Source organism: Cololabis saira, chromosome 11, assembly GCF_033807715.1.
Source record: "Cololabis saira isolate AMF1-May2022 chromosome 11, fColSai1.1, whole genome shotgun sequence".
Lineage (NCBI taxonomy): Eukaryota > Metazoa > Chordata > Actinopteri > Beloniformes > Belonidae > Cololabis > Cololabis saira.
Window position 1 is genome coordinate 27,846,564 of NC_084597.1, and position 19,460 is coordinate 27,866,023.

Below are 19,460 nucleotides of genomic sequence, written 5' to 3' on the forward strand. Positions count from 1 at the left end.
GACCAGGTCCATTTCCTCATTACTTCAAGATGAATGAGGCATGTAAAAGTTTTGGAGTTGATATCGGGTATTAAATTCAGCAGCTGTTTGGCTGGAGCTACCAATATGAAGTTCAAAGAGGTCTTAAAGCAAGTAAATTAAGCCACCATTAGGCTGAAAAAATCAACATCAATATGTAAGAGAGACAGCAAAAACCTGAGGTGTGGCAAAATCAACAGTTTGGTGAATTCTTAAAAAGAAAAGAAAGCACTGGAAGACTGCAGGCAACTTTACTGTTTGATCATGGAGTCCCTGCCTTGATGAAGAAACACCCCTTCACAACATCAAGGGAAGTCAAAAATACTCCAGAGAAGGAAAATGCATAATTGTCAGTTTGCACTATCAAGAGAAGCCTTCATCAATGTAAATGCAGGGAGTTTACAACAATGTGGAAACCACTGCCATCATTTAAGAACAGGAAACCAATTCAGGTTGAGCCAGAAAATGTCTTTACAAAGCAGTTGTTCATGTTCTGCAAAGTGAAACTAAGATTAACGTGTCTCAGATTGATAAGAAAAGTATTGAGAAGGAAACGAAAAACTCATCATCCAAAAGATCATGATCAAATATCATCATGTGTCAAACATGGGGGAGGCAGTGTTATGGTATGGGCATGTAGGCCGACAACTGAACAGGATCACTGGTGATTATTGATCATGTGACTGCTGAAAGAAATAAGATCAATTCCGAGGTGTACAGGTGTAGGTCTACTCATATTCAGTCAAATACTACAAAACTGGTGATTCATGGTAATGATGAATAATGACCCTAAACAAGCTTTGAGAGCAACGCCATGAAACTTTTTGAATGCAAATAAATTGAATATTTTTCAATGGCCAGGTCCGTTACCTGAGCTATGGTAACCTGGCAACTTGTGTGTGTCTGTTTATAATCCAACATTTAAAGACAATGCTTTGAAAGATATTACAAATCTGTTTTGGTATGGCTTTAAATTTTTAGCACGTGTAGTCAGAGGGATTTTTGACATTTCTTCGAGGCAAACAGTTACGGCTTTTTTGAGATAGAGTGGTTCAGCAGGTGAAGTACAGATTCTCATTGCATGTGTGAGGTTGGACTTTTCTCTAAAATGTCTTAAGTATTGCTTTTTATGATATCTACAGCATGATCCTGCAACCAGCGTGCCTCTCCGACTCCTTTTCCCAACATTCTTTGAATTGAACCTCACATTTTTAAATGTGAGATATGATTTTAAATGTCATCTTTTTTTCTCTTGAACCACTCAACCCATGCATCATGGGTTTAAGAAGCACATTTTCCCTAAGAATTTTCCAGCGTTCACCACCAGCTATACTAAAGTGAACCCTTTACAAGGTACTGTATATGATACACTGGGACACATCATGATTTGTTTTAGGTGGGACTTTTTTTGTGGCTAAATCACTTTTCCTCTGACCCTGCATCTCAGTAGTGGGGGTGTGTCAGTTAGTCATACACTGACCTTGAATAAGTAACTTAAGCATAACCATACTTAACCATACTATGTCTTTAAGGTTTCCAGGACCTCTGACGTGGAATTGTCCTTAATTATAAGGTTAAAGTGTACTTTGGATTACCGTGTATGAACTCTGAGTTTCTTTGTCATTATAAAACTGATAAGTACTACTGGGTAACAGATTTGCACTGCTGACTTTGACTTGGGTCAATCTGTTAAATCTGGGAACCAGTCAGAGGTCAACTCCACCCCAAGTCAATTAACACCCTTGATACAAGTAGCAGCCCACACCGGACTAGAATCAGCTGCAAGCTCCGATCTGTACACAGCATGAGGACACTTCAGGAAAAGATTATCTTTCTCTCTGTTTTTCTTTCCCTGATATGCATCATTCAGGTGAGTTAAGCATCTTTCTTCTCACTGATTGCAAAGTTTAATTGATATCCTTTTGGCTTTTGATAGTTTGATGCAGTACATTGGCGTATGTTAACAGCATTTTTCCTGTGGGTTATCAAAACTCTGAAGCGGTCCAATGTTTATCTTTGAAGGTCAATACAATGCCTGTTCCTGAAGACTGGAATGGTTTGATCCAGCGGACCAAGCGGTCGCTGCTGTGGCGCTGGAACAGCCTGAAGCCTGTTGGAACCAGCTGCAGAGATCCCTCGGAATGTGGCACAAATTACTGCAGGTAGAGCAGAGCTTTTCACTCGCACTGAAACAAACTCACTCAACTGTTTTCCTGGTGCATTTCATTCACCACTTAATAAAGCCAGATAGGTTGTTCTGTTAAACAATATTCCATTCTCACAGTTTCCACATGCAGTAATGTTTCTGATGCTTAACTAATGCTTAATAGTGTGTAGTTATTACAAAGTGCTACCATATTTCTCTATTTTCTTTATTTTCCAGGAGACATATATGCTCTTTCTGACACTCCACCTGGAAACAGAAAAACTGTGTTAGACTGTCGTGGACCAAAACCATCTGTCTGAAACTTGGACATTCTGGATCGATATGAAGGAGTGCTGAAGTTGATCAGACCCTGTAAACACAACTAAAATAATTTGTCCTGAAAAAAAAAATGCTGTAAAAGCTGGACGCAGACTACCAGATAAATGACACCATCTTGAGTTATCTTGTTTACCGCAACATCAGAACGGCTGTGTCATAAGCATGTTTTCGATTATATATAAAAATTCATGCAAAGTTTATGAAGTGCTCTGAGTTTATTGGTTCATATAGATATTTTGTATTTATTTGTATATACTGTAAACTATGTAAATATTCAAATATATACTATTTTTTCAAGTAGTTGCATTGCCCAGACCTTTTTCTTTTTGTTCAAACAGTATATAAAAATGTTCCTCACATTCCCTGATAGGTGGAATACCTTCAAAAACATCTACTGTATGTTGATCTATATATATTTTTTGATCATATTCCTATTCCCAACAAGTGCAGCTTGATCATAGTCAATACCAAAGATTTTTTTCTGCTTTCATATAATACATCTTGAAGTATCGTAAAACAAATCAAAACAAACAAATATAATTTAATTCAAATGAATGTGCATCCATATTACCCACTTTTATGAAAATTCATGAAAATATAATAGTTGGTGTGTGATTAACTTTTGTCCAGTAGTGGTGGAAGTTGTGAGTTGTTTTTTTTGTTTCAGATGGTGCCGGAAGAATAAATACTGTTACTTTATACATTTTTATTTTAATAAGGACAACATATTTGGGACATCAGTGAAAAATCCATCCACATCCACAGTTTGTGCAGGGATGCCAGTTAGTCTTATCTCCTGAGTTATGCTGTAGGTATGAATGGTCATTTTTAGTGTTATTAACATTTACATCTATTTGAAAGCTGAAGTTGAATTCTTCAACTCAAAACACCTCAAGGACCTTTCAGCCATCTGCTACGTAAAATAAAATAATCCTGACATTTGGCAGCCAAGACCATCACTATCAAGTGGGATATGGGAAGACAACAGTGGAGGCTGACTTTCCTAAGATAAAAAGGGAAAAAAGAATACAAATTATCCTTTTCTTGGTGCAGTTTTTCAGTGTTTCCTAACAGTCTATTGTTTTTATGTTATAAACAATTAGGAGGCCTTTCTGGGACATACAATTGTGGCTATTCCCCACTAGAGGGCGAGCTGAGTCAGTTGAGTGAGATTAGACGAAAGCGTCACTGCCTGCAAATAAACTAAATGTATTTCTTCTTTCACAGTCGAAAAAAGAACGTAAATGCACATTTACAGCAACGTCCAACCTGCTGCTAAATTTCAAGATCAGGAGAGCCAGATTAAATTTACTAGAAAATATCATCAAAACAAAACAAACAAACACAAAAAAATCCTTGATGCTCTGAAATCTGTTTCTGTGGACAGATGAAACCAAGACAAACAGATGGTAAGAAAAAAAACATCTTATCATCAAAAACCACATCATGTGTCAACTATAGTGGAGAGAGGGTCACGACATTGGCATGTATGGTTGCCAGGGGAACTGTATTGATGCTGTTAATGATGACAGGGGTAGAAAGATGACTCCTGAGCCTTGTAGGGCAGTACTGTCTAATCACATTCAGTTAAATACCCATTGACCCTAAATATACTTTGAAAGTAGAAAGAAGTTAAACTGTAATTCTAACATATATCAGCTTTAATACACTTCTAATGTGCTTCTCTGTTTTATTGTTTCTGAAATAATGAGGAAGATAACAGGCATATGGTAACACACACACACACACACACACACACACACACACACACACACACACACACACACACACACACAGTTGACAAGCAAGTATAACTTAAAAGGAACAGAGATTTTTATAAAACCAAGATGCAGGACAAAATTGATGGAACGTTGTGTTTCTGTGAAAGGAATCAATTTATGGAACAATCTGAACAAAGAAAACAAAGAATCCAAATCAAACATTACATTCAAAAGAGCAATTAAAGCCTGTATGTTAAGGAAATATAACGAAAAAATGTTGAGTTTGATTGACATACCCGTAGGCGGTGGTAATTTTATTTAATATTATTTTAATTTTATTTTAGTTGTTTTTATTCACTTGGTTGTTTTTTTTTTATTATTATTTTTAATTTATGTTATTTGTGAAAGGGGCAGATCAGATACGATTCTTCTTCTTTCTGCTCCCTTTTCATTCATAAGTTAGGAACATGTATTTGTGTTTGTATTAAATTGTTTTGTTTTTTGAATGAAATAAAGAATAAATGAAATGAAATGACAAAGTACATTTTATTGTACACCAGACAGACCAAATAATAATAATAATAAATAATAAATGATGGCTCTTGTGATTGGCCGCCGCCGTCGTGACGCAGTCTCCCCGGCAGCCACAGCGGTGCTGAGGCGGCTGCGTTGGTAGCGATGCTGTCTGTTGTCACCTCAACGTCCGAGTACGACCGATCTCACAGTGTCCCACCACAGTTATCAGTTCCTAGGAAAATACACACATTTTAACCACGGATTTATAACGAAGAGGACAAAGTAAGCTTTTTAAAAATTCACCTTTCATTTCACATGCGTTATCAGACACTTGCATGCTTTTTAACAACACGAATGTGTGCATGAATTCCTGACTTCACCGCATGAGACACCTCTAAGGAAAGGATGGATATCGCCTCTTTCCGACTACTCTAAAGCAGATTTATCAGGATATGCACTAGTGATCCTATAAATGCATGAGTGCCTTTTTTCAGTTTTCATTTTTTTTTAATGCCATTTCACCTTAAAATCAGCTTTAATCTATTGCACCAAAGCCATTGTGTTTTTGTTGCTACTTCTTTCAAAGATGCTTTTGGGGTCATGCATGTGTGGAGACTATACACATACACACACAACATATAAACATACACTTGAATGTATAAAGTGGCCATAAAGAAGATGTAGGTCAAGCATTTCTGCTGATGTTTAAATAGAGTTCAGTCTTAAATGTTTCCCCAGACAAGTATGGACAGCAATGTCTCTTTAAAGGGCAACATCAGAGATAACAAGCAGCCTCGTGGTCGTTGCAGCCACACTCTCTGTTAAAATGTAACCTTCACATTAAATGGCTGACATGAACTGGCGGATATAGGTCCAGAGAAATTGTTCAGTTAATCACTACCATCTCTTTCTGCTTCAGCACACTGAGAGGACAGCTGTTCCACTTGGCCTTCTGTGCTATAAGTTGGGTAAACCTCCAGGAGAGATAGCACACAGGAGTTGTCTTCACCTTGCAGTGAAATTCTGCGACAATTGGCCTCTCACACTGGCCCACTTTTCTGTGGATTTAAGATACTGGGGATTTTATGGGAGCCAGGTGTTCCCCTTTATCACGAGCCCCTGTTGTTATATTAACAGGGGAGATTTTGTATTATGCAACTCACATTTGCATTGCATACAATTCATTAAGCAGCTTATTTTATGCTAAACTAGTTGCAGTTAGGGAGACGCACTGGGTGCTTCAGTGTCTGGCTCAATAACGTTCAACTGAATGAAATTGTATGAGCTTAAGCCAGCTTATTTTATTTTGACGAAAAACACACAGTAGGTGCAAGGGCAAGTAGCTGGGGAACAGTGTCTGAGCTGCAGCCACAAAAACGGTTCTTTGATGTTAGTTAATGCTGTAAAATGTCCAGCAGTGGCCTTTTTGCAGAAATGGCAGCTTTTAAAAGGTTTAATGGGTAATCACTAATGCATTACATTAATGTATGCAGTCATTTGCTTTTCAGCCACAATATTAAATTGGCCTGACTATGGTGTTGGTGCACCTTACAGTGCCAAATACCAGGTCTGACCTGCTGGCCTGGAACATCTGGCTCTCTGACATTGGGTTGTTCTGCAGGATCCTCCAGGATGGGGTTTTCCCTAACACAACTGTCATTCATGTTGTAATATGGGAGTTGGGGAAGTGGCTGTGGGGGGTTTTCTGCCTTGTTGCTTTGGGAGAGGCTGTTTCAGCTGTTGGAGGTATGCTTGGTGTTCAACATAAAGTTGGACTCAATGTTTCCTTGCAGATAATTGCACTCTAACACAAACATAAATGCCATACACTTCACCTCAAATTCTTTTCTTTTGTCTTATTTATGTATCTTGAAACACTTGCACACATTTATACTCATTTTAAAGTTCTTAATCTGCACAACTGAGCTAATGCAGAGATGAGGATAATTCAATCATTTTAGGTTTGAAATAGTTCAAGAAGAAACAACCAGAAGGAGCCTAATAGCTAATGACTTTCAGTTTATTTTGTTGTTAAGAAATCTACAGCTCGAACCAACATGAAAACATGATCATTCACCAGGTTTGTTATATCAGAGGATACTGTAAAGGTTACTGCCTATGAACATGCTAGCCATGCACACTTTAGTATGAATCTCCTTTATTATTGTGACACTATGACCAAAGAAATGTTGTTTTCTGTAGCAACAGATGCGATTTGGGCTGAACTAATGATGAACTAATGACTGATGTCTGACAACAAAACCAAGACAGAATAAGGTGGACTTGATTTATGCTCAGTATCAACATAATCAAACCTGAAAGAATAGTACAATAGTAGAACCCTTTTGAATGAACTAAACTGATGTAAAAACGTATTTACTCCTTGCAGTGCCAGCGGTGCAGCTCTGCAGTGCAGCTGCCCTAGTTACAGAGCCACTGACTAACTGTGGGAGATTGTGGTTGGCCTGAGCCAATCACAATCGAGAGAGGAAAGGTTTGTTAATGGTCCACTGAATTATGGAGTGGGGGCTGCACTTATAGCCGGGGGCAGATAACAGTAGGACTTTGAGGGCTGCTGGAGAAGATATGTGACAGGGGTAGCCTGCAGTTGTGCTTTTTGTTTTTATATGTATGTTGTGTTTATATGCATGCTTTAATACTATATAAAATATACTCTTTTATTTTGGCAGAGAACTCAAAAGAAACAGATTTGGTCAAAAGTTTCAGCTCTGCAGCCAGAAATAGCTACACATGCAATATTTATGATTTCAATGTGATGAGGCCTGGATCCCCAAAATCTCTGAGAAAGGAAACCTGAGAAGCAGATCACAGTGATAACGTCTTCAGAACTCACAGATTTAGAAGTATTTCCAAAATGAATTTATTCAAATACTTCCTGTGATGACCTTATGATTCCTCTACTGTCACTTCCGCTGCACATAGCTTTCAACAGAGTAATTCAAAGCAAATCTATAATTGTGAATAGGGGTGGGTATTGGGAAGGACCTCACGATACGATACGCATCACGATACTTAAGCCACGATACGAGACACATTGCAATATCTCGATTATGCGATATCCCGATTATTATATTCTACATAGTTCACCGAAAAATTTAAAAATGCATTACACATCTTAAAATCCAAGTTGTATATATGTACATCAGATGATAGTGATGGATCTTAAAATCCGAGTTGCACGTTCATCAGATTATAGTGACAATTCATGGGACAAACTGAGTCAAAACAATGTTTTATTATAACTATACAAGCTAAAGTTACAACATATTTGTATATGTTTTTTATATTATTTACATCATATGAAATTAACATTAAATTTAGTATGAGGTTGCTTTAATTATGTGGCAAATGATAATAAACACAAGAAAGATGGGTACTAAAACCAAGGACAGGCACAGTGATCAGTCAGTATAGATATAAATCCATAAATAAATAAACCTCTGTCCATTATTTTTCATTTTTTAAGAACAGGCAATTGTGTTATATAAAAAATAAATTATAAAATGAAATAAAATAGAGAGTGGCAATGCCCAGGACTGTCACTTAGGTAGGAGCACTGGGTGATATAATATATAAAAAATCGGGGATAAAAAATATTTAAAAAAAAAAATTTATATTCAAATTTTGAATATCGATATTGAATCAGCTGGAAAAGTATCGCGATATATTGCCATATCGATATTTTTGCCCACCCCTAATTGTGAATTCTTTGTCTGCATTTCAGGAAAATGGGGACAGCTTCTATGACCCAGCCTTATCCAGCAGCATGATTGGAGCTTCCAGTCTCCCAGGGCACACCTTGGTCGCGTGCCACTTCCCTGTGGTGCAACTTCCCACTTGGCAGCTCCCTGTCCAGGCCCTGTGCAGCTCAGCCAAAAGGCCTAGCCGCCTGTACTCGGCAGGCCTCACTCGGGCCGCATCCCTCCCAGAGCAGGACAACCGAGAACATGCCTTCACAGGTGGCCGAAAGCATTTCTCCAACAGCTACGGTAGCCTCAATGAGGACCGAGCAGAGGAGGAGGGGACCAGCGACAGCAGCGGGAAGTACGACTCCACCTCGTCACCGGAAGAGACAAGCTCCCGACTGGAAAAAGAAGGCTCTGGAGCGAGAGGCAGCCTGCGCTCCCGCAACTCGTTCCTCCCTTATACGGAACAAGATGAGGATGAGGAGGATGAGGATAGCAGTGGAGATAATCTCCACAGATATCACGAGGATTCATCCTTTGTGTTGCATGGAAATTCCAACTGGCAACTAAGCAATGATGGTATAAATGATGCATTGCCCCAGGGGGACCTGGACAGTGAATGGGGCAATGAGGGGACGATGCTGTGTACAAGCAGTGAACAAGAGTGGCTTTCTAACCAGCCTAACCGGGCAGACTCGCTGCAGCCTGAATGCAAGTGCTTTCCTGTGAGCAGATCTGGCATCGTGACGCCTTCTCATTTGGAGCAGGACTTGGACAGACTGCAGGATAACGTGTCCTGTTGCATCCACAGACAGCACAAATGTTCCCCAGAGCTGTTGTCCAACAATCACGCAGAGTTCGTCAGTGACTCTTCTTGTAACAGCTCTGATGGTGTCTTGGTTAATTTCAGTGCCATTTATAGCAGGAGCAATAATCCTGCCACCCCTCATGACCTCAGCAGTCCTGCAGTTCACCCCACACAGTCGTCTGAGGGGTCCGTCTTCCTCAGTCTCCAACCTGTTCCTCAGAGTCCGACTGAACATTTCCATCAGGGTGACGTAAATATTTACTCGCCTTTGAAAGAGGAGGCTGGCAAAACACTTTCTGCATCCCGCTGGTCTCCTCAGGGCCTCGACTCTAACTGCAACTTATGCTCCCTAAAGCCGCTGCCCCCTCGTCTCTCCTCTCTCGAAGTATCAGACCTGGCGTCCTGTCTTCAAAGCCAGACCCCACTGGCCACGGGGACCAACCAAAAGTACTACAAGCTTGTGACTTGCGATCTCTCCTCTCGGTCACCAAGCCCGGCCTGGTCCAGCATCACCAGCTGCCCCCAGAGGCTGGGCAGTAGAAGCTCCATCCTTTCCCCTCTTCATCATGAGGAGGAGGGACAACGCAATGATGTCAAAAAAGTATGTTTGAAAAAAAAAGAGTTCTGAATTAGATTATACTTACCCAAATACAGTATAGTAGAGAAGTAATTAAAAAGAAAAAGTTTGTTTCACAAGTAAATGAAATGCTTCTTCAAATGTATCATCTGAAATATACACTGACATAAATCTGCTGCTTTCTAAGCTTATGGCAAAGAATGTCAGGGCCGCCGCAAGGGGTGTGCGAACCGTGCGACCGCACGGAGCCTCGCGCCCCAAGGGGCCTCGCGCTATGGGCGTTTTTTTTTTTTTTTTTTTTTTTTCCAAATTTTTTTTTGTTTTTTGTTTTTTCCCTTATAAATATCAACAGTCACGTTCCATTACAGACCTAAGTGTGTACTAGTCTGTGTATATCAATAAATATGTGCAATGATGCGCGTGTCTGTTGTTCAATACAACGTCAGACCAAGCGCAGACACAAGGTGCTCTGATCCAGACGGGTGGAGTTGGAACAAACTGTCACACAATGTCGAGAGAACGAGACAGAATAAGGAAAATTTCCATCAGGGGATGAAAAAAGAAAAAAAACGAAAGAAAATGGAAGAGTTTAATGCCTCTCTGAAAGGCTCGTTTGATAAATTTGTTAGAAAAATCACCGATCCGACCGCGTCTCCAGCAGCCGCGGGGCCCCGCGTCGAGGCAAGCCCAGATGATGATGAGGCAGGGGAAGGTATCCAGTATTTTGCTAATTGGAGAGTTAAAATTGCGCATATAGACACCCGATCCGACCCGAAAAACCAAAAAAACTTTGCGCGAGGGCCCCCCCCGGCCATTTTGCACAGGGCCTCGCAAATCTACCAGGCGGCTCTGAAGAATGTTTATACTCTTATTTCCTAATGCACTGTTTTGATTTTAGGAAACAAGGGTCTTTTGGGGGGCTCATTTCCACTGCAGAATGCTGGGGCTAAACCGAAATCTATGGCTTACAGAGCTGAACATTACAGATTGACTGAGTATCCCCAGTAAAAGTGACGGTAACAATAAAAGTATTCACAGTTAAGAACCTGCTAACTTCAAACCTGTGACTGTTGTTTACTGCAGGTATATTTACATGCAGAGTTCAGTCAAGCTGTGGCTATAGCTAAACTCAGCCGTTTTATTGGTTTCCTTTCTTTCTCCCAATATTTTTGCACGTGAAGGGAATCGATTTACCGACTAAAATGTGTCAGCCTCGGCCACGATAGGTGGTGATATGGCTACTTTCATCTGGGATTTTTAGGTGGACCTGTTATGCCTGATACACAAACAACAGATACATCTTTAGATTAGCTGAGGGCAGCAAATTGAAACACTGGTGAATAGTGAACTGAACACACAACGTTCTCCATCTTGTACGTTCTGTAGCATTTATTGTAAATTATTACTCCCTTTTGTTCTCTGTATCGGTTGTTGGCCTGGTGCAGGGACTGTGGGGCCAGCTGAATGTTTAACTTTAGTTTAACCTTTAGTTTAGTTCAGTTTCAGTTGGACTAAGATATTAAAAGTACATTTTTAGTTGGCAGAATGCAATAATATTTTTTTTTTTCTAATGACTTCACACAACTCTATTTATAATTATAATGTTTCATTAAAAAAACATGTAGAAATTAAACTTTTCTCACTTAAAATGATCTAATTTGGAAAATCTACCTTATAAATTAGACTTCAACAAAAATGCAAAAGGCCCAGACCTGAAATAACCTTTAACCCCCATGAAAGAGGCGCCAAAGTCTTCATTTTCCTGATTTAAAATGCACCTTATTTGAACACAGCCAGGTTGATTGTGATTTTGTGTTCGCAGGGTTTTTTTTCTTTTCATCTTTTGGCTGTTTACAAAAGCATGTCTAATTTGCTCTCTACTGTTAATAACGCTTAAAAATGGCACCTTGTAGTGAACCATCTGTATTTACTCCCATAATGTCTGTTTCCTGGAAACCTTTCTTGCATGGATTGTTGTAAAGGAGCTTTTTATTACAATTGAAAGAATCTTTGAATCATCCTCTATCCTTGTCTTCTGTGTACATGCAGGAGCTTTTAATTTTAATCTGAAAGTCTGTCTTTTGGAGCCATATTATTTTCAGAAACTAAAAGACTAAAACTTGTGCCACTGAAATCTGGAATACAAAAATATACTTTTTTAAATGCTGTTATATTTAATCTAGATTATTTTCCTATGTTTCCCTATCAGGAGATGGAGGATCAGTTAAAGGATAAAAAACTCTCCTCTGCATGGTTCAGCGCCGGGTTCGACTCTTCCCACTTTCAGACCTGTGATTACCAGGTTGCCACCACCTCCACTGATAAAGCCTTCTGCAGGAAACAACACTCAGAAGGCATCCAGAGCCTCTCCCACACGCCCTGTTCACTCTGTCCCAGTGGGTGTAGCCCACATGACAGTAAAAACCAAGACGCAGAAGCTGCATCCACTCAACCATTTGTGCTTCAGTACCAAGAGCACAGTAAACCTGATGCTACCGAGATGGGTATGGAGAAATCTGACTTTTCTTTTTTTAATTTTTGTTTGGTCTCATGAGTTGGGAGGGCAAAATAATCTTATTTCACTTATAACGGCTTCTACTTTATTTTCAGGGTTATATCCATTGGAAAAAGATGTTGTGGGCAACAATAAACCCCAGAGACCGACGTCACTGCCCATCCAGCCGTTTGTTGTGCTCCCAACAGGAAAACGGCAGTCTGATGCCCAACAACTGGGCTGTCTTCTGGAGCAGTATATAAATCAAAAGAGAAGCAACCCCGGTATCTCCAAGTGCGGTTTCAAGTTCAAAGGGAAAACAAGCCAGTATTCATCTAATCTTCGGTCAGCACAGTCAGAGAGCTATTGCTCTATCTTCTTGGAGGCTCCTTCCAGCTCTGATACGTGCTCCACCTGTACTCCCAGCCCAGAGTGCTTCAGTCACAAAAACACGGACAACCAGTCCCGCAAAATCCTGGAGTACCCAAGCACATCAAAAAACTGCCTGGATAAAAATCACACCGATCCAAAGCCTGAAATGGTTCAGTTGCGAGATCGCACAAGCCCAAACTCCAGTAAAACTCAGACTAATAGTTTTTTAACTCCAATCTCAGACACAAATCAGTCCAAACTTGTTAAGATTCCTACATACCAGGATCTGATTAGCATCACCTCCAAGCAGAGCCAATTCCCAAGTCACACTTCCTACCAATCCTCCCCTACACCACCCACATTATCTCTAACATCTGACACCCATCAACCGAACATGCAAGTGTCCGGGTCACCTGGCGCATCTTCACAACCGCAGATAAACCTCCCGCAGTATCGAGCTGCCCCTGAAGCTGACTCTGGTTCACGTCACAGTAGTTTTACAGCTGCCCTCTCCACAGTGGCTCCTCTCTCCTGTTTGAGCTCGCTCCTGTCCTTGGCAACTTCTACCCTGCATCCTCAGCAAATCCAGGACTCTGTTGCTCTCAACTCAAAGCCGAATCGGAGACAGCACTCTGAATCTCTGGTGATGAGTGACAGACCTCCAACAGAGTTCTGCCTCACGCCTGATACATCTTATGAGTCCATGTCTATCAGCCATCTTCAGAGGAAAGGTGGGGCCCAACTCATGACTTCAACATTATATAAACTCGTATGCATGATCTGAAATATGGGTTATTATTTTCTAGCTGAATCTTGTAAACTCGTAGCAGGAATGACTTAGATTCATGCTTGTATGGACTGTCTTGCCAGGCAAGCAATAAAACTGCTCTGTGCCGCAGTAGTGCCTTCAGCACCCTGAAGGGGCTTCCTGTCAAACATGACCTATTTTTAACTCTCCCTGCACAGGATTGGTTGAGCCTGCTGCTCTGTAGCCTATGTGTGCACACTGCAAGCTTCAAGAGAAGATGAGAAGGAGAGTGATGCAGTAGTTCTAATTATTTATGCCACATCAGATCATTTTGCTTTAATGCCTTCTTATGCATTTTGACACATACTTAATTTCATAAATGTGGATATCTTACACATATAGTCTTTAATTGAGGTATTTGCAGCACGGGTGAAGAGTGTGGTGAGGCACTGCAGGCAGCATGAATGTGCATAAAGAATTTACCGTGACATTTGCAGAGGATAGCCAGTATGAGAGATGAAGAGAGAGAGGCAGAAACAAAAATCAGTGAGGATTTCTGCTAAAATGCTAAAAATGCTAAAAATGCTAAAACCCGACTCTTTTATATTCAGTCACCATTCACATTTAAATTCCTGCTGAACCCTAAAAGAAGTCTCCCTTATTTAGCAGCGACCGTGTAAAAATAAAAGTCAAAATTAAGGTTTTGTTTGGTTTTATTTCGAATCATACTTTCTTAGAATTAGAAAAAAACACAAATGTAGTCGCAGAATTGTAATCTGCTAATCAAAAAAAGTCAGATTTATGTCAAGAACAGTCTCAGGTATTCAGAATAGGCACAAAAAACATGAAATGGGAAGTTAAATAAAATGTAGTGTATGAATATTATTAAAATGTGTGATTTTCTATTTGCCCCAATTTCAACTCAGCTTGCATGTTCAATGTCTCTAGGTTTGCTGAGGTCTGTGAGCAGTGCAGTGGATTTGATCATGGCTCATTTTGGCAGCAGCAGAGACCCTGATGAAAAGGTATTGATACCCTGCACTAATCGTCATAAATTACGTGTCCCAATACAAAAGTACTAGTATGGTATTATTGGAAAGGGGTGAATGAACTTCTGAAAATGGGATATACAGCGTAGATCAATTATATCTCATCTGTTTGCATAGATGCGCCTGGGTAATAGCTCTTACAGCCCCACCATTGCTGGTCTGGTCCTGGAACATTTGTGTCCTGCGATCCAGAACATTTTAGATGACGGGTTGAGGGATCACAAACTGGATTTCATAGTCGGTCAGCGCCGCAATCATTCCTGGAGTGTGGTGGAGATCTCCACTAGAATTGGTGGGTGCAGTTACACCATCAGTTCATATCAACGTCAGTTAATGCGGTAAAAACAGGATTCTGATGGAGACACTTTGTCAATTGGAGATAATTATTCTTTTCTCTGCCCAACTCTGCTGCAGGTCCATCCACCAGGGTCCTTGTAAGTCTGATCTCCAAAATCCGGACGTGTCCCCAGCTCACCAGCCACTGCATGAGACTGAGAGCCTTCATCATGGGTTTGCTGAAGTAAGAAGTTCAACTACATGAGATGAAGAACATTGTGCATAAAACCATTTACTTCATTGGTTATTTCTTTTGCCCTCCACAGCTTGAGGGCTTTAGAGTTCTGGCTCAGTCATCTACAGAGTCAAAAAGGTACGTGCACATGTGTATGTGCTCCATACACAATAGGGACCCATGGCCCAGTGGATCCTGTACCCTGGACCCACAGTACCAGCTAAACGCATCATAATATGTGCTAAAATATATCCTCTGAACATTCTGTATCCCCTGAATTTTCCAGTCAGTTTTCCAGAACTATTCACATCAGTGCTGTACCTTGTGTTGTGTTCTTTGTGCTTCATTCCAATACGGATGTTAACCTGCTAACTTGCTTGCCCGATGTGATAATCATTAACTTAATCAGTAAAACATGTCTGGCTGCTACTTCAAACTATAGTTATTAAGTGTAAGCTATTTTTATACTTTCACATGAAGACGTGAGGTCAATGAACCACGGAAGTTGGGCGGTGAGTTTTTATCATCACTATCAGTGTCTTCAACAATTTTTACTGGATGTTATTCCAGTTCAGTAACGTCTTAGGGAGCTAAGAAATAATAAAAAAAAACACATTACTTTTACTGAAATGACTGCAACAATAAAAAGAGGGAAGAACTGTATGAGTCAGTAGATGGACGACAACACAGGATATAGCCATACAAACATGAGCATTATATGTTCCAATTGCAGCCTTTTACAAGCAACATTATTGTTTCAATGGTACATTATATGTGTTTAAAACAGTATATTAATATATCAACACAGCATCAGCCACACAATTCAGTTTTTTGGCTTAGCTGTCATCTGAGCGTGGAGGTTGAAAGGTCTCAGATTTATTGCCTGAATACAGTTTTAGAGGTTGGAAGTTAAATTTCAGAGCTAAAATACCAGGGGCCTCACTTAAAATGGAGTGCGTAGGAGTCATACTATAAGTGCACGTACACCCAAAAGCCGAAAATGCAGGGCGCAAAAAAAAAATCCGGATCAATAAAACCATGTGCACGCACACTTGCACGCAATGTTCGCTTTATAAATCACAGTCCAGCTGGAAGGCTGCGCAGCTGAATCCGCCTCATATCCCGCCCTCTACACGCCCACTTTTTACCTTAAAAGCGTAATGCAAAGTAGTATTTGCATATGGATGAGCCTGCTGAGCATGCGCAGCAGCTTCCGGCAGCCTGTTTGGCGTCAGAATGAATGAACGTGTCGAGCCACCGTGACACTGACTTTCACTGAGATCTGAGATCTAGATGTTGTGGATGAGGTGGAGGCCAAGAAAACGACATTATTTGGTGGTGACAGTAAAAGTAGAAAGAGTATATAAATAGTATAAAATAATTAAAGAGAGTGAGTGGCAGCACGCCGTTGCTGCGCTAAACGCTGTGAGTCCCCCGGCGCGTCGCCGCGTACCCTACGCCGTAGGCTCTGCGTCGTTTTAACGCAGAACCATAATTTAGGCTTACACCCGCACGGTTTCGCGCGCGCGTAAAACTCATTATATATATTAAAAAATCTGTTTCCCTTTAGGGAAGAAATGAAGGGCTCCGTGGAGCCCCTAAACGCTCCACGAAGCCCCTTATTTGTTCTGTCCTAAAGCGGTGGGTGAAGAGGAGGTTCCCGGTGTGTCACCGCGGCTGCAGCAGCGGCAGAGTCCTGACTTACGCTGTGTTTCAAACACAGAGGAACACGATCAGCGCTATTTTATTATAAGTCTGATATATGTTGTGATGTGTGATGACATTAGTAAGAGTATGACATGAATCTGGCTTCATTTCACCACCTCACAGCCTGCGTCGCCAGTTCCCCGTGTCTTAAGTAAATTCTTACGGGAGGGTCAGAGTTGCCGTAAAGATAAGTAGATTTTCCGGTTAGTTTTTTCTTTTTAGATCCAAGGCTTTGCGTAGATGGCGGCTTCCGCAACTTTCAAGCGCTTTTTCTGCGCAAGCAAGCTTTATAGATGAGGCCCCAGGTCTGTAGCGTTTGCATTGCGTACCTTTCTATTTATTTTTTATTGATGATAAAAATGCTCGCAAATATGTGTTTTTGATCTAAACCTTGTCCAAATCTAAACCAAATAGTCATCATACTGCTGCATATGTGGATGTATGTGTGTGTCCTCTCCGCAGATGTGGTGACTACATATTACCACTCCTGGGGGTTCCTATCCATGTCTCTGGGTCGGTGCCAGCCCTTGTTTCAGGAGCTGCTTCTCCTGCTGCAGCCCCTCTCTGTGCTGCCCTTTGACCTCAACTTGCTCTTGGAGCCACGGTTATTAAGTCAAAGACAGCTGTGTACAGAGGAGCCGTGCTCAGCCCTGTTATTGACGAGCTGGCCAAAACTACAAGCTGACAGAAAGTTACACAGCAGCTATGGCAGTCAGCAAACTAAGACCTTGTGCCAGAGGGGTAAAGAGATTCTCAGTTCCCAGAATTCCACTTGCTACAAGCAACAACATGAGGGTGTGCAGGGCAGCAGGAGTGCATTGTTAACTCCTATTCTGGAGTTTTGGCCAAAGGAACTTCATCTTGAAGATGAAAGGATTAAAGCACAGGACTCGAGCCAAAGTCAACCAGATAATTGGTTTCAAATAAGTGTGGATGGCAGACAAGAAGAGAGAGGAGAAGATACACATTGTGGAGCACAGAATGTATCAACTTCTGTCCAGACGGAGAGTCCTGGTCAAGGCGGCCTGCGCTGGGCCAAACTGTTTGGAGCAGCTGGTACTTCCACCCGAGCAGAGAAAAGCTGCCAGCGTCACAACGGAGCACAAAGCAGAAGGTAAGAGTTAAAAAAATTGTGCAGAATTTAGATTTTTTTTTCCCCTTAACCTTTTACACTCTCCTCTTTATAATATTTTCCCAGGCTACCATCGCAGTGGCTGCAGTTGGACAGATCGCAGCTTGGATTCTTGGCTCAATCTATGATGTCACTCAAGCTAGGAGGAGCTGCTCAGACAGGCTGCTGAAAACTAAACCCCAGGTGGAGGTGATGGAATAGGGTGGGCTATTTACGGTAATACGGTAACAGTAACAAAATGTCTTTACTGCATGAAAACACATAACACATACATGGCACAACTACACGGTAGGGCTGTTCGATTTTGCCCAAAAATAAATTCTCGATTTTTTTCTCTCAAAATCCGATTTTCGATTACGATTATGATTATTTTGTGAATTGACAAAAGGCAAAGAAATGATTTCAAATATGCTGTTTTTTTATTGAACATTTGCCCCATTGGGCTTTAAGTGCAAACTTTGCTCTTATTAAACCAAAAATGAATGAATAAAGTGCAAAACTCTGTGAAATAAGTTGAAAAAAAGTTTTAAAAAATATAATAAAATATAAAGTTTTATCTCTGAAAAGAAAAATCAGCAAATCAGCACTTGCAAACATACAGTAAGTTATATTTCCAATTAAATACAACAAGACATTTTCTAATTAAACTAAACTGGGTCTTTGCATGCTAAATAATAATGCAACCCATGAAGGAGGTAGAGGTGTGTAATGTCAGTCATTACATTTGCTGTTCACATTTGCAAGTTTTTTGCAAGGAACACGAGCCGGTCTACCGCATCTGGCTTGAGGGATGCCCGGTGGCATGTTACAACGCCGCCTCCTACACTAAAGAGCCTCTCCGACAATCATCCAACAATCATTAATATGGTATCAATCATATGTGTGCAGACAAGGTTAAAAAAAAAAAAGTGAAAAATCGATTTTACGATTTTCCAGTTTTAACATCGTTCTAATTACATAATCGCGATTACGATTTAAAATCGATTAATCGAACAGCCCTACTACACGGCTGTACTGAGAAGAAAACAGACGATGGATAAGTCCACGGTTGTCATCAAAATAAAAACAGGTTTAATACCTTCATGCGATATGTCCAGGATTCCACCACATGCTGTCCATCTTCCTTTACTCTTACTGCTCTATCTGCAGTCTACATCTGCCTGAATACTCAGGAAACCAAGCACACAGGAGTTGGGATTTCCTCGCCCCCAAACATCGTTGATGTCTCCCCAGCAACTCTCCTAAAATTGAGGTCAGCCACAGTTTTGAATATCGCGACAGGTTGTGTAAATAACACTTGAATGACAAGGACGTTGCTCGTAGCAAACTGAGTATCCAAGAGCCTTTGTGGATCATCCAAGCCCGAACCAGAAAGGCTCATTAATGTGGATTAATCTTGTGGCTGGTCATTACATGCAGAAATATGTGTTTTACAATTTGTCATGTTCATGTGGTTGTACAGACCACCTTCACCTGCTCATGTTTAAGTGATACAAGATGTCTATGACTTTGTAAATCCTCATCGTCTACCGTCAGCTGGCTCTGAGAGCTGGTGCAGTTACTTATGATTTTAAAATTAACCATAACTGTAGTAGTTTGTGCTCACGTTAATTGT

At 40.7% G+C, this 19,460-nt stretch overlaps 2 protein-coding genes across 3 annotated transcripts; both read left to right on the top strand.

Moving 5' to 3' along the window:
• The first annotated feature begins 1,629 nt into the window (after nucleotides 1-1,629).
• On the top strand, nucleotides 1,630-2,703 carry LOC133454676 (liver-expressed antimicrobial peptide 2). Its single transcript, XM_061733401.1, has 3 exons — nucleotides 1,630-1,888; nucleotides 2,041-2,180; nucleotides 2,402-2,703. The coding sequence occupies exons 1-3, from the start codon at nucleotides 1,823-1,825 to the stop codon at nucleotides 2,421-2,423; spliced, it is 228 nt and encodes a 75-aa protein (XP_061589385.1). The 5' UTR covers nucleotides 1,630-1,822; the 3' UTR covers nucleotides 2,424-2,703.
• A 2,212-nt stretch (nucleotides 2,704-4,915) lies between these two features.
• On the top strand, nucleotides 4,916-18,128 carry LOC133455310 (AP-4 complex accessory subunit RUSC2). 2 transcript variants are annotated; one of them, XM_061734272.1, is made up of 10 exons: nucleotides 4,916-5,022; nucleotides 8,486-9,856; nucleotides 12,042-12,336; nucleotides 12,443-13,429; nucleotides 14,395-14,471; nucleotides 14,613-14,787; nucleotides 14,910-15,015; nucleotides 15,098-15,144; nucleotides 17,176-17,827; nucleotides 17,912-18,128. In XM_061734272.1, exons 2-10 carry the CDS (start codon nucleotides 8,528-8,530, stop codon nucleotides 18,012-18,014), a joined length of 3,771 nt encoding a protein of 1,256 aa, XP_061590256.1. In that variant the 5' UTR covers nucleotides 4,916-5,022; nucleotides 8,486-8,527; the 3' UTR covers nucleotides 18,015-18,128. The 2 variants fall into 2 exon arrangements, with proteins under 2 accessions (XP_061590256.1, XP_061590257.1); XM_061734273.1 differs by having other exon boundaries at nucleotides 17,715-17,827.
• The last annotated feature ends 1,332 nt before the right edge of the window (nucleotides 18,129-19,460 follow it).